At 34.7% G+C, this 12,257-nt stretch overlaps 1 protein-coding gene across 1 annotated transcript in view; it reads left to right on the top strand.

The window, feature by feature from the left end:
* Positions 1–12,257, top strand: part of LOC308666614 (putative ATP-dependent DNA helicase HFM1) — a gene marked incomplete at both ends in the record, with an annotated part of 121,866 nt that overhangs the window by 16,368 nt on the left and 93,241 nt on the right. The window contains 9 exons of the mRNA XM_081325508.1: positions 280–357; positions 439–600; positions 3,931–4,131; positions 4,220–4,308; positions 5,331–5,374; positions 5,466–5,567; positions 6,855–7,000; positions 10,412–10,506; positions 11,304–11,437. Of these exons, the coding sequence (XP_081181634.1) occupies positions 280–357; positions 439–600; positions 3,931–4,131; positions 4,220–4,308; positions 5,331–5,374; positions 5,466–5,567; positions 6,855–7,000; positions 10,412–10,506; positions 11,304–11,437 (1,051 nt within the window). The remainder of the gene's footprint in view (positions 1–279; positions 358–438; positions 601–3,930; positions 4,132–4,219; positions 4,309–5,330; positions 5,375–5,465; positions 5,568–6,854; positions 7,001–10,411; positions 10,507–11,303; positions 11,438–12,257) is intronic.

The following is a 12,257-nucleotide window of genomic DNA, read 5'->3' as shown; positions in this document are numbered from 1 at the left end:
TGCTGTTGCATAGAGTAGCATCGGCTACACAATAATTAAATCTGAAAAGTGAAAATGCAGCATTACTCTGAAATTCTGTTTGAATTTGATCTGCAGTACTTTTTTTATATTAAATTGCTGCTAGCTTGAAGACATTTTGAAATAATTGTTAGTATTTATAACGCTAAAGCTCATTGCTAGGTGTAGTAATAATAGTGATTGACAGTACCAACAGTATTTTAACCCTATAAAACAGATGATTTAGATTGTATTACAATGATTTTTTTTCCTATTCTTTAGGAAAAGTGGGATAGCATGACTAGAAAGTGGAGAGATAACTCTTTAGTTCGGCTAGTGAGACTTATCCTCATTGATGAGGTAAAGTAGTAACAGATGGCTTAAAATATAGTGATGGAAAGCAGTATATGTTTTTATATACAATTGTATTTAATTCCATAGGTACATGTTGTAAAAGATGAGAGCCGGGGTGCTACTCTTGAAGTTGTGGTCAGCCGGATGAAAACTATTCAGTCTTCTTTCTTGCAAAGTTCTGACAATCCTAGCTCAGTATTTCCCATGAGATTTGTGGCAGTTTCTGCAACGATTCCAAATGCAGAAGATGTAAGAAACATGAATTAACTTTTCTTTTTATACTTTATACTGTACTTTATATTTCAAAAATATTTTTTTCTCTGTTCAACTGCTTGCTATCCAAAACCAAACATCAAAAAAGAAAAAAATATTTATCAACATTTATCAACTGATTTCTTTATTGTTTTAAAGAAAAGACAATTACATTACTTTAAATTTAAAAGGCTATCCTTGATGGGCAAACTCTGTCCTTCTCTCATATTTGTTGAATATATTACGGGTTACAGTACTGGCAATCGAATGACTGGATTCCAAAATGCATTGTGGGTCATATGTTTGTAATATATGTGCTTAGCACAGTGAAGGTTTCCGTTTTACACTGTCATCTCTAAATATTCAATTGTTTTTTTACCACAAGTCAGTGTTCCATAATATGTCCAATATGTTACATTTTCAGTGTCATTTTTATCTGGTGAGAATTCTGGATGATTGTTCCATGAACCATTTGTTTGTTTTATTGGCTATCCATGATATGATCAAGAGTTTTCTCCAAAACCAAAGTTCAAAAAAGGCAATACTTTTTCTATCCAGCTGTATAACCTCAGTCAGCATGACTTTTGCAGGATTTTCTGTCCAATAGTATATAGTTTGGTAATTCATATCTTGACCTTTCTCCTGCTTTGGGGCAATCCACTCCCATGTAACACCTCTACTCCGCGAGCTGCATTGGCTTCCGGTTGCCCTCTGGGTGAGATTCAAGGTGCTGGTGATGACCTATAAAGCCCTAAATGGCATGGGTCCGGGATATCTGAGGGAATACCTGCTGCCGGCATCAAGTTCCCTTCATCCTGTGCGCTCCCACAGGGAGGGCCTTTTCAGGGTGCCGGCGGTAAAAGATTGCTGGCGGATAACACCCAGGGGGAGGGCCTTCTCTGTGGGTGCGCCTGCCCTTTGGAACCAGCTGCCTGCGGAGCTTAGTACTGCCCCCAACCTTCGTTCATTTCGCCGGGACCTGAAGACCTGGCTCTTTGAGCTTTCCGGCCCAGGCTGAGAGTTTTAATTGGTGTTTTTTATATTTTTTCAGGGATTAAATTTAATCTTTTTAATTGTTTTTAATTTTTGTATCAATGTTTTAAGTACCCTGTAAACTGCCCTGAGTCCTTCGGGAAAGGGCCATATATAAATTCAATAAAATAAATAAAATAAAATAAATTTGAGCATCACCTATTTTCCAGGGGACACCTCATCTGTTGTCCATTCCGTGAACTACTGCACTTGCAGCGAATTCCCCTGATTAAAAGCTCCTTCAATCAGTTTTGTCCCTCTTGATGTCTAGTCTGAATCTGTTTCATTGTAGTTTTAACCATTAATAAAGAATAAGTTCATTCTCTCTTCTGTGACAGCCCTTCAAATATGATATGCAGACCCTGTCATATCTCTCCTGATCCTCTAATGCATTAGACTACTATGTTTCAAAACAAAAGAATCTAAAAGCAAAATTTGACCCTAATCATTTAACCTTAGTGATTTCTCTCACTGTGCTTATCTAGCTAGCTTGTCCTAAGTAATCCCTGACTCTCATAGCTTGCAACCTTCAGTCAGAGTTGTAGAAGCACTTCTTAGCTCCTGTTGGCTCTCTACAGATTTTTGGTTTATGCCTCAGTGCTTTACCTTACCTCCAACACCAAAATATTTTGGCCTGCTTTTACCATGGGTCCCACTCTGATCAGGTAAAAACCAGTGATGGGATTCAGATATGTGAACAACCAGTTCTCTGTGTGGATGCCGCTTCCGGAAGTCCATTCTGGGCTACCAGTTCTGCCAAAGTGGTGCAAACTGGCTGAATCCAACCACTGGTACAAACTTTTATTGTTCCTGCAAACAGTGCTTTTATGTTTCCAAAAGTTTTTCTTGGCTCAGATGTATCGCCCTTCCTCACTTCCAGTGTCAGAAATGGTTATCTTTGCTCTTATCACAACCCCTCCTGCTTGAGCATCTCTTGGTTGTGCGTTTCTCCTAGAAACTAGCCTATCAAACCCATGTGGTTATTTTTCCAGTCTCCATTTTGCTTACATTTTTTTGCAATCAGAAAAGTTTCTTCTATGTTTTCTTTCCCTTGGTCCTTTCTGACTGATCTGCTTCTTGTTACGTCTAGCTACCTCCCTGTTATTTGACTCAAGATAGATTTTTTTAAAAAACAAAAGGGGAAACAATGTGTAATTTCCTCCTGGTTTTCCTCAGGAAAGTTCAGTCAGTATTACTACTACCCACCAAAGGCCAGAATACCAGAAACAGCATAGTATTTGTCCTCTATAGCTAAAAAAAAAGAGAAGTTATCCCAACTTGCATTTGTACATGCTTGCATTTATAGTTATGGATTCTCCAGCCTGTTTGCTCGGACATCTAGGATATGTGTACTGGCTATTTGGTTGAATGTGGAGGAAGGAACTGTTTGCTATGTCCTACTTGAGTGAATAAGGGATCACACATTTACTACATTCATAATGCTCATTTCTGATTCCTGTTGTGCGTGGAACAGCCAATAAATCAGTGCAAGTGACTTTGAAATTGTATTGTTCTATTTTCTCAATATTTACATTTACTGCAGTTTCTACTCAGTTTTTCTGACTGTTATGCCAGAGATGCAGTGATTGAATATTATACAAAACATCTAATATCTTGCATATGAATAACATTCTCCACTCACCCATCTTCATATAAAGTAGGAAGCACTCTAGTAGAAAGAGTGACATGTAGGCAGTATTTAGCAGTATTAGCTGGTAAAAGGTAAAGGTAAAGGTTCCCCCGCACATGCATGCTAGTCGTTTCCAACTTTAGGGGCCGGTGCTCATCTCCATTTCAAAGCCGAAGAGGCAGTGCTTGTCCAAGGACGTCTCCGTGGTCATGTGGCCAGCATGACTAGACGCCAAAGGCGCACCGAACGCTGCTACCTTCCCACCGTATTGGTCCCTATTTTTCTACTTGCATTTTTACGTGCTTTCGAACTGCTAGGTTGGCAGAAGCTGGGACGAGTAACAGGCCCTCACTCTGTTACGCGGCACTTGGGATTCGACCCGCCAAACTGCTGACCTTCTGATCGACAAGCTCAGCGTCCTAACCCACTGAGCCACCGTGTCCCTTTATTAGCTGGTAAATCTTGGTAAAAATTCTGGAACAGTACTTTGTATTCATGACACAAATAAACACACTGAATACCCAGTACAGTAAATCTAAAAATATTTCTGCCAGTGGAGCTTTCATGATTAAAGTATAGTTCCTCTTGAGCAAGTACTTTCAGGACTGCAGCCCAAGGCATCTTTTCCCCATTTCAATCCTAACATGTTTTCTTTTCCTTTAAAGATTGCAGAATGGCTTTCAGATGGCAAGAGGCCTGCTGTATGCCTGAAAATAGATGAAAGACACCGTCCAGTGAAGCTTCACAAAGTTGTGCTTGGATTTCCCTGCAGTAACAATCAAACTGCATTCAAATTTGACTTAACACTTAACTATAAAGTAGCTAGTGTTATTCAAACGTATTCTGAACAAAAGCCAACACTTGTGGTATGCATCACAATTTCCCCCTTAACAGTTGTCATGTTCTAGTGTACATTTCAGAATTATTATAAACAATGGATTTTCTTATTTACAGTTCTGTGCCACAAGGAAAGGAGTTCAGCAAGCTGCTTCTGTACTAGCAAAAGATGCTAAATTTATTATGACTATAGAACAAAAACAAAGGTACCTTGTAATACAGGCTTTCTCCTAGTTACAACATATGCAGAGTCTATATGTAGCAAAATCTGTGTTTCTCATCAATTTATAATGGACTGCTATATCATCACTACCCCCACAATAGCATGTGGTGATTAGATAATGAAGTGATTTTGCTAAGAATGTTTTCCATAGGACTATTTCAGGGAATGCAAATTAATAGCTTCGGACCACTTACTTATGATATAGTTAAAGTCATCCTTTTGTAAAGTAATTGCTTTTGGAACATCTAAAGTAAATCTCTCTGCCCTCTGCAGTTATGTAGCAGATACATAAACAGAGCATTAGTGCTGAATATTTTTATTGTTTTTTCAGTCTCTACATAACAGTCTTAAAATTTCCTTAAAAATACACTTCATTGATTTGCAGTTGATTTTTTGAAGCAATAATTTTACTGCTTTAATTGCATACATATAGATCTTTCTCTGTATGAGTACAGTAAAAATATTTATTTGTTATTTCAATGTTATAGTTGCCCATCTCAAATATATGATTTTGTGTAGCTTACAATTAAAACCAAAACAAAAAAGAATACAGTATAAAAATATAAAATAATATAAAACCATGTAAAATTTATATAACACAATTCAAAACCAAGGTATATTAAAGCCAACAACATTCAACAAAACCATTGCATCGGTTCTGTTGCACAGCCAGATCTCCAAGCCTGGAGAGAAAGTATGCATTCATTGAAGAAGGAAGACAAGTGCTGGTATGAGAATAATTTTTAATGAGAACAGTTTTTTAAACATGGAAATTTTCTGAACTAAAAGAGTTTATTTATTGCTGTCATGAAATGGGTGAAAACCTTTTAGCTTTTATCAGGTGATAAATGGGGTTCTCCTGTTTTTCATCCCTGTCCAATCTGATGAATGATGAAATAAAACAGAGTGATCTTTCAAAAAAAAACACACACACAACTATTACTTTTTTTGTACTTATTTAATGACTTATTGCAACTGTCATATTTTCTTGTTCTCTCCCTGAAGATTACAAAGATCTGCAAATTTAATAAAAGAAGTCAAGCTCAGGGGTATGTAAGTTATGCTAATTGGAGAAACTATAATTATTTATGTATAAGGGGAACAAATCAACAATATTTCAAGTTTGAATTTCATTTGTAGATCTCTTAATTTGTGGAGTTGCTTATCATCATGCTGGAGTAGAAATGTCTGATAGAAAAATAATTGAAACAGCTTTTAATATGGGAGATATACCAGTTCTTTGTGAGTACAAGACATTTCAGAATAAAAATAATTTTAATACTTCATTTCTTTAAAAAGTGAACAGTCAACCTGTTATTGAATGATTGATTAGTTAATTGATTAATTATGTGCTATCACATCAGTGTTGACTTTCAGCAACCACATGGATAGAATTTCTTCATGACAATTTGTTCCTTTCAGCTCTCCCAAAAATGCACTCTTCACTATTGTAACCTTCTTGCTGCTGGTCATCTTCTCTTTCCTTCTACTTTCCCCAGCATTAAAGTTTTCTGCAGAAAACTAGATTTCCACATAATATATCTAAAGTAGGATAGTTTAAGCTTGGAGTTTATTTTTTAAAACTAGGATAATCTTAAAAAAACATTAACTTGTAAAAATGGAATTTGTTATGATAGTTTATAAATGTGGTATGGGGACAGAAGGGCAATTTGGCTAAGTAAGTAAGACTTAGAATAGGTATTTATCCCTTTTTCACTTAATAATATTGAAACTAAGTATCATGATGAGATGTTCTGTTTTTTGCACTTTTATTTTATATTTATGTGCTGTCATTTTTAATTATAACTCTGGAAAACTCTGGTTTCTGGATTTCTGGGAGGGCCTGTTGGTAAATGAATAATTATTTTTTTTAAAAAAATTGCTATTCAAAGTTATCTAAATGCAAAGGCAGCACAGCATGGAAAAGTAATCATGGTTATGGACATGAAGAAGAGGGCTTGGAGTCAAATTCCTATTTTGTTGCAGATTTTCTGAATTTCAGTTTTACTAATTCACTTCTTATAGATATTTCATTACCAAAGTAGTAACATTATCAGTTTTTTGACTCAAGCAAATGTGTTTGTTAAATTTTATATGTGTAAACTCTACTACCTTGTTCAGAGCACTGATGATATTAGCTACTTTGGTAATAAAACATTGGAAGAAGAAACAAAGATCAGCAAACATCAATATCTCAAAATTTTAATTGGACCTACAGATGTCTCCACTTCCCAGCCTTTTGGATATATGTGCCATATATAGTACTTACACTACTGCTGCATATGATATATGCAAAATGAAATAACTTGCTACAATTTGACACAGTATTTGAGTATACTTGATTGAAATAATAGAGATTGTGTCAGCAAAATATAATATATAATGTTATGATAGAGAATTGAAAGTGTAAGCTTAAAACTTTTTTTCCTCACTTCATTGTATTGAAAGGGAGAAAGTCTAGTACATTATAAAAATATTCAGTTTTTTAAAATTCATCTCTTGTAACATTTTAATATTTGATTTTTGCAGTTACTACTAGTACACTTGCCATGGGAGTAAATTTACCAGCACACCTGGTAGTTATAAAATCAACAATGCATTATGCTGGAGGAATGTTTCAAGAGTACAGTGAAACTGATATTTTGCAAATGATTGGGAGAGCAGGAAGACCTCAAGTAAGATTAATTTATCTTAAAGCAACTTTTATATGACATTAGTAAAATTTAGCATTGGATATGTTTGGTGTGTGTGTGTGTGTGTGTGTGTGTGTGTGTGTGTGCGCGCCTTGGAGTCATGGCTAACTCTTAGCAACTGCCTCCATTAATCCCTGATGTCTTCTTGGCCAGCTTTCAGAATTGGTTTGCCATTGCCTGCTTCCTAGGGCAGAGAGGGTATGACAGGCCTAAGGTCATGCAGCAGGCTTTGTACCCAAGGCCGAATTAGAACTCACAATCTCATTGTTTCTAACCTAGTGCCTTAATACTACACCAAATTATATCTCACGTTTGATTTATTAATTATGTTGTAAATGAATGCCTCACCATCTTATTTCCAAAGTTTTTATTAGCACATTAGAGCTATTGTTGAAAAATTAATATAGCTGAGAAAAATTATGGTTGTTACTAGAGTTTAAAATTGAAGGTTAAATGTTTCTGAATTAACCTATAAAACATCAATAGGAAAAAAGAACTTGCTTGTTAGCACTAGCTAGAATGCTCTAATTTTATATTTTAACTTTTGCAACTGATAAGCAAGGCTGCAAGAAAAATGCATATGAAGTATAATGCTGGCAACTTTACCATTTTGTGTAATTTTTATATAAGTTCTATTTCTAATATAATATTAAGAATATCCAAAACTTGCTATTTTTAATGTTCATTCTGTGAGTTTATGAAGAAATTATTAGAGTAGTGTTCAGCCCATACTCGTATATGTATATGTATATGTATATGTATATGTATATGTATATGTATATGTATATGTATATGTATATGTATATGTATATGTATATTTATATAGTTTTTAGAGCTTGGTAAACAACGTGTTGTCTCAATTCATATATTTAACAACAATCAATAAGTTAATTTCTATGATTCCATAGTCAACATACTAACTAGTGATACATTTCTTTGATCTTTTCTTCTTCCAATAATATTTTCCTTTTACCAACATTGAGTGAAGACAATTCTTAATACTTTTGATACATACAAAGTTAAATATAAATATTTTTGTAATATTTATAAAAATAATATTAACATCAGTGTATAATATTTTTTACAAACAGCTTATGTTTCAATTGTATTTTCAAAAAGTTATTTTTGAAGTCCTGTTTTCAAAGTTCTTATTTGAGCTTAATTTCCCCACAATATTCAAAACATTCTTGTCAATTATAATTTTCTCAAAATTAATTACATTTAAGTGTCCAGACAACATAAGCCATCCTAATATTTTTACATTTCTCATATCATTAAAAAAAGAAAAAAATACTATACTACTTATAAATCACATCCCGCTTACTATAGAACCCATTTATATCCAAAATTTATCTATTCTTTTAGCCATATTCAAACAAGTGTTTAATCATATAGTACTCCATCTGATAATTCAAGTCATCAGATCTCTTAAATCTAATTCTAGCCTTCTTCTTTTGCCCAATACCTTTCCGAGTCAGTGTGTTCAGCTTGCCGGGGAATTCTTCCTGTATTTTTATGAATGTTGTTAGGAATGCGGAAGACAGATTAGGTGAGATACTTTGAGGGGGAGTTTCACCCATTTATATTTGTTAAAGAGCTTCAACTTTCCTTCTCCCTCAATTTCTCTTTTCATTTTTTGTCTCCCTCCTGATGTCTCTATAATCCATTTTACCATATCTTCTTTCTTATTCTCTAGTTTATTTTGAAGTCTTGAAAGATAGAATGCCTTTTCCATTTCCAATATTATAACAGAAACTTGCAGATTTTTCTTTGCCTGTGCTGAGTTGTAATTCCCTTCATTTGTAGTCTTCATCTTTAGGTCACTTTCCTCTGATTTGTGTTCAATTGTCTGATTTATTTGTTCATTCTTTGTTGTCATTTTATGAGAGTTTTTTAGTTGTGAGCCTAGGTTAAAAATGTGCTCATTTATGTCATTAAATTATTTTTAATCTCATCATGATTTGAAACAATTGTCATTTGAATTAGGTGCAACATAGCATGCATTGCCTCCTGGAAGATATTTGTCTTGTCTTAAAAATATTACTCCTATAGGTCTCTAGCATTCCAGATTGGGAGCTTCACAAGAGTCTTGGGTGTGGTTCCTTACCACTTTTAGTTAGGTATGCAACATCCATTTTATCTCCCCCCTAGAGTCCAAACAACAAAGTCTTGTGTAGTTATTATCTTTATGTATGGTCTTTATAGTCCAATGTGTTTCTGATTGTCAATCCAGCACTAAAAGCAATATTTTATAATGGTTCTTCTATTCAGGGGTCCTACAATTATCAATCAGCCAAAATTTGCAATCCAAAATGTTCAACCACCTAAAAGCAATCCAGGTGCTTCCCCCCTAGAAGAGTTGCCAAAAGTCAAGGTTTTTCTTTCACTGCAAACAATTCTTGAGCATGAAAGTCACAGCTCAGTAAGTGTTTATAATCCAAGAAGGTCAGCAATTTTTATAACAACTGTAGTTCTCACTCTGTAGTAGATAGCCCAGTGTATTTTCTCTCCTCTGTTCCCATCTGTTCTTTGTTTAGTTAAGAGTCACTGCGGATCAAAGAGACAGGTTGTTATCTGTTTCTGGGCATCTTGCCAGTTTCTGAGCCAAAGCAGCTATAATTTTATACTCTAATCCACCAGTAGATATCAGTAACTCTTTTTTTCCAACTTTTAAAACAGAAAATTATTTTCTTATAGTTTCATCAATACTCTTTCAAAGGGAAGATCTCAACAATTTCCACAATTTTCAGGTTTGCCCAGACTATATCTTTATATTAAATTCCATTTCAATATGTTTCCGTTCGCCATAAAAATTAGAACCGCTTCCAACTATGGAAGGGTTGAACTGTAGTCCCCTTCCTTCTCACTTTCGGAGGATTTTTCTTCTTGAGGATCTTTTCCAGGAAATTAGTTGCAAGAGAGAAGAAAAAAGATCAGTATTCTCACCCAGTTTCAAACACGCTGTTCACTGCTGTTCTGGTTAGTGCTTTTGGACTTTGGCTGCTAGTAACTTGGGCTAGTCACCACGGTGCAGCTAGCCTTTCTCCTGTCAGTTTGGAGGGCTTCCCCCGGATCAAACAGATCGACCACTGTATTTCCATGATTGACCAGGGGTGTGTGTGTCTTTCTTTGTCACCTCTCCAGGGTGACTTTAAACCCATTTAGGGTCCCCTGGCAGGACGAAATCAGGTGTTGGGGGTGGAGTCCCACAATCCCTCAGCCATGTCGTGATTTTCAATAGCAAATAATGTCTTGAATTAACTAATAATAATAATAACAACAAAATTATTTCCTAAAGCTTTTAGAATTACAAATCCCAAAGACCTCAGTTTACTTACTTCCTATTATACTTGAAGGTGTATTGAATATATATATATATATATATTTCCACAGTTTGATACAACAGCAACAGCAGTTATCATGACAAGGCTAAGTACAAGAGACAAGTATGTTCATATGTTAAATGGTGCAGATACAATAGAAAGCAGGTAACTAAAATTGTTTTTAATATATAGCTAGAAATGCTGTCCATATTTGTTTGATTATTGCTAAAAAGTGTTTCTCTAGGTTCATGAAGATAGGCCTATAAGGAAAATTTTTGGGAAAATCTTAGTATTTTAAGCATGAACCAGAAGAGTAAGCAATAAGGCAAATAGACCACACAGTATTTTCTGTCATAATCTGAATAGAAGAGAAACAAGTTTATGTTGCAATCCTTCATATGCAACCATTTGTAGTATAATAGTAGTAATATGAGAATTGGAATAAGAAAATACATATGATTCTTTATATTCTTTTTTTCTTAAGCAGCTTAGAAGGAGCTTTGGGATTGTTATGCCTTGAAAATTGGTGATCAGGTTCTGACTAAAGTATTTCAGCAAAGTGTTTCATATTTGATTTCATATTTAGAACTACTGTCTCAAGCTTCCATCATTTGAATAAAATGTACAGTGTACTTGAGGTATTATAAGTTTTGCTTCTGAGTCTGAAAATTTCAGTTAGAGAATTCAAGATCCTTAGAAGAAATCAGACTGTAGTAGGCCTATGCTGAAGGCTGCCAGGTTTTGTTGTTTTTCCTTTGGATGACATAAAAATGTATTTAAGCTCTCCCATAAAGAAATGAAATCAACTATTTACATCTTAATATTTAATATTAATTAAATGTATTATTCTTTTAAATGTTTATATTTAAGGGATTCAGCACTAAATTCCAAATCACTAGTTCTCTATTTTATGCATTTAATTTGTATCTTATTTTTTCATTTTCTCTCTCTTTTTATATTAGTTTGCACAAACATCTAATTGAGCACTTAAATGCTGAAATAGTGCTTCACACCATCACAGATGTGAACATAGCTTTAGAATGGGTGAGATCAACTTTCCTCTATATCAGAGCTTTGAAAAATCCAGCTTATTATGGTAGGTGGCACTTAAAATTTGTGAATTGAAATAGACAATTTAAAAGTGATGTGGTAATTTCTTATGATAAAACAGTTTTCTGTTGGGAAATAATTTATAGAAAACATTAAAGATATTTCTTATGCATTTACCTTTTCAGTACAAGTCTAGATGATCAGAATATGTAGTCTCTTATTGCTTATGTTCATCTTGAACATTCTTGAGCAAGCTGGGAACTGAGAAAAAATTTCCAGAAAAAAAAAGTTCCCCAGTGCATCCCTATGGGAGATGGGCGATAGTTTTTAGCATCTCCATTCTAAACTCCCCTCTGTCGTTCTTATTAATCATATGACCAAGAGCAAAGAGTGGACAGCCTGCCCTGTCCATTCCAATGCATACTTATATACAGGGCTTTTTTTCTCATAGAACGCTCAGAATGGCGTTCCGGCACCTTTTTTTTAAGGATTCTTTCAACTTTTGCAGAAGCTGTGCTATTCCCTCTATTGGCTTTTTTTATTTATTAAAAAGTTTTAGAATACATTTTATCTTTAACAAACAACAAAAACAAAAAAAGGAAAGAAAAAGAAACCCACCCACCCCAGCCCCCTTCCCTCCCACCCTCCCCAACCCTCCCCAACCCCACCCTCCCTTTCCCCTCCCCCCCACTTCCCAGAGCAGAATACAGGGTATAAAAATACAAACAATCATAATCTAGCTTACGCAAACAATCCTGAACTATATAGACTATCGAACTTTAACTCATATAGATAAACTCCAAACATATATATATATATCATATCAATAATTATTCAAAAACAAGATAATACTTTTCAATCTACCC

The sequence above is a fragment of the Vipera berus genome (assembly GCF_964194415.1).
Source record: "Vipera berus genome assembly, chromosome: 3".
NCBI classification, from domain to species: domain Eukaryota; kingdom Metazoa; phylum Chordata; class Lepidosauria; order Squamata; family Viperidae; genus Vipera; species Vipera berus.
The sequence above is the reverse complement of the archived record's forward strand: the minus strand, read 5'-3'. Positions and strand labels throughout refer to the sequence as shown.